Raw genomic sequence first — 1,009 nt, 5'->3', positions numbered from 1 at the left:
CGCATATAAGCATATATATATATATATATATATATATGTACATATATACAACTGTATCTGAATGTATATATTGAGTGTATACAAATGTATATAAATGTGTAGGAATGTAGAAGACAGAGAGAGGGCGTACCTCGCCGAGTTCCTGCAGTCGGTCGAGGACGACGCGAGTTTTGCTGGAAATTTCGCGTTTGATTTCCGGCAGAAAGTTCTTGATGTGCCGGAACAGAACCTTGGTCAACTTGTCCACGAGAGAGTGCACACCCACAAGGTGCGGTGGCAGCAACCTGTAAGTCGGATGCGTCGCGAAAAAAGTCTTCTCTTCTTCCAGGCACTCGCGCACAGACTTGCCCTCGCGGATGTCTGCCTGCGACCTGTTCCGTACTCCTGAAAAAAAAGACGAAGGTAAAACACCCGAAACGCCGACAATACAGAAATACGAAGCGAAAACCAGAAACATGAAATCCATACACAGTCTCCCACATGCACTCAGACCCCTTCTACACCACAGACAAACATATACATATACATATACACATACATATACACATACATATATATGTATATATATACGCATATACATACATATACATATATATCTATATCTATCTATCTATATATATATATATATGACATGTCCATATACATATGTAGATGCATATGTGTACAAGTAGATGTACGTATCCGTGTGCCTGTAGGTGTGCATTTATGAAAAACAATGCGTCGCACTGTAAGAGTCGCTGAGGGAATTGGTGGACGGGTCGATTCGCGAAGAGTTTGGCCGCGCGACTGCTCACCTGTGTATCCGAGTCGCAGGGGAATTTCTTCGCCCATGAGCATCTTCGCTGCATCTGTTCCTCTGTCCATCAAATCGATTTTCGTGATGACTCCAATCGTCCTCACTCCGCGAGGATCCACGCGGCGAGACATCTGAAGCGCGTCCGAGGTAGACATGTCTGAAAAAACGCAAACATCCGCCCCCATCTCCCGTTCGCCTCTGTAGTTCTCATCC

The 1,009-nt window shown here is 44.5% G+C and overlaps 1 protein-coding gene across 1 annotated transcript; it reads right to left on the bottom strand.

Moving 5' to 3' along the window:
- TGME49_326100 (dynamin gtpase) lies at nucleotides 1-1,009 on the bottom strand (the record flags this gene model as incomplete). The annotated part of the gene is made up of 2 exons (XM_018783086.1): nucleotides 1-384; nucleotides 795-1,009. Coding segments are annotated over 2 exons (599 nt in total), but the record flags the coding sequence as incomplete, so codon positions are not given.

The sequence above is a fragment of the Toxoplasma gondii genome, assembly GCF_000006565.2.
Source record: "Toxoplasma gondii ME49 unplaced genomic scaffold asmbl.1580, whole genome shotgun sequence".
Taxonomy (NCBI): Eukaryota; Apicomplexa; class Conoidasida; order Eucoccidiorida; family Sarcocystidae; genus Toxoplasma; species Toxoplasma gondii.
This window is presented reverse-complemented; position numbering and strand designations above follow the sequence as displayed.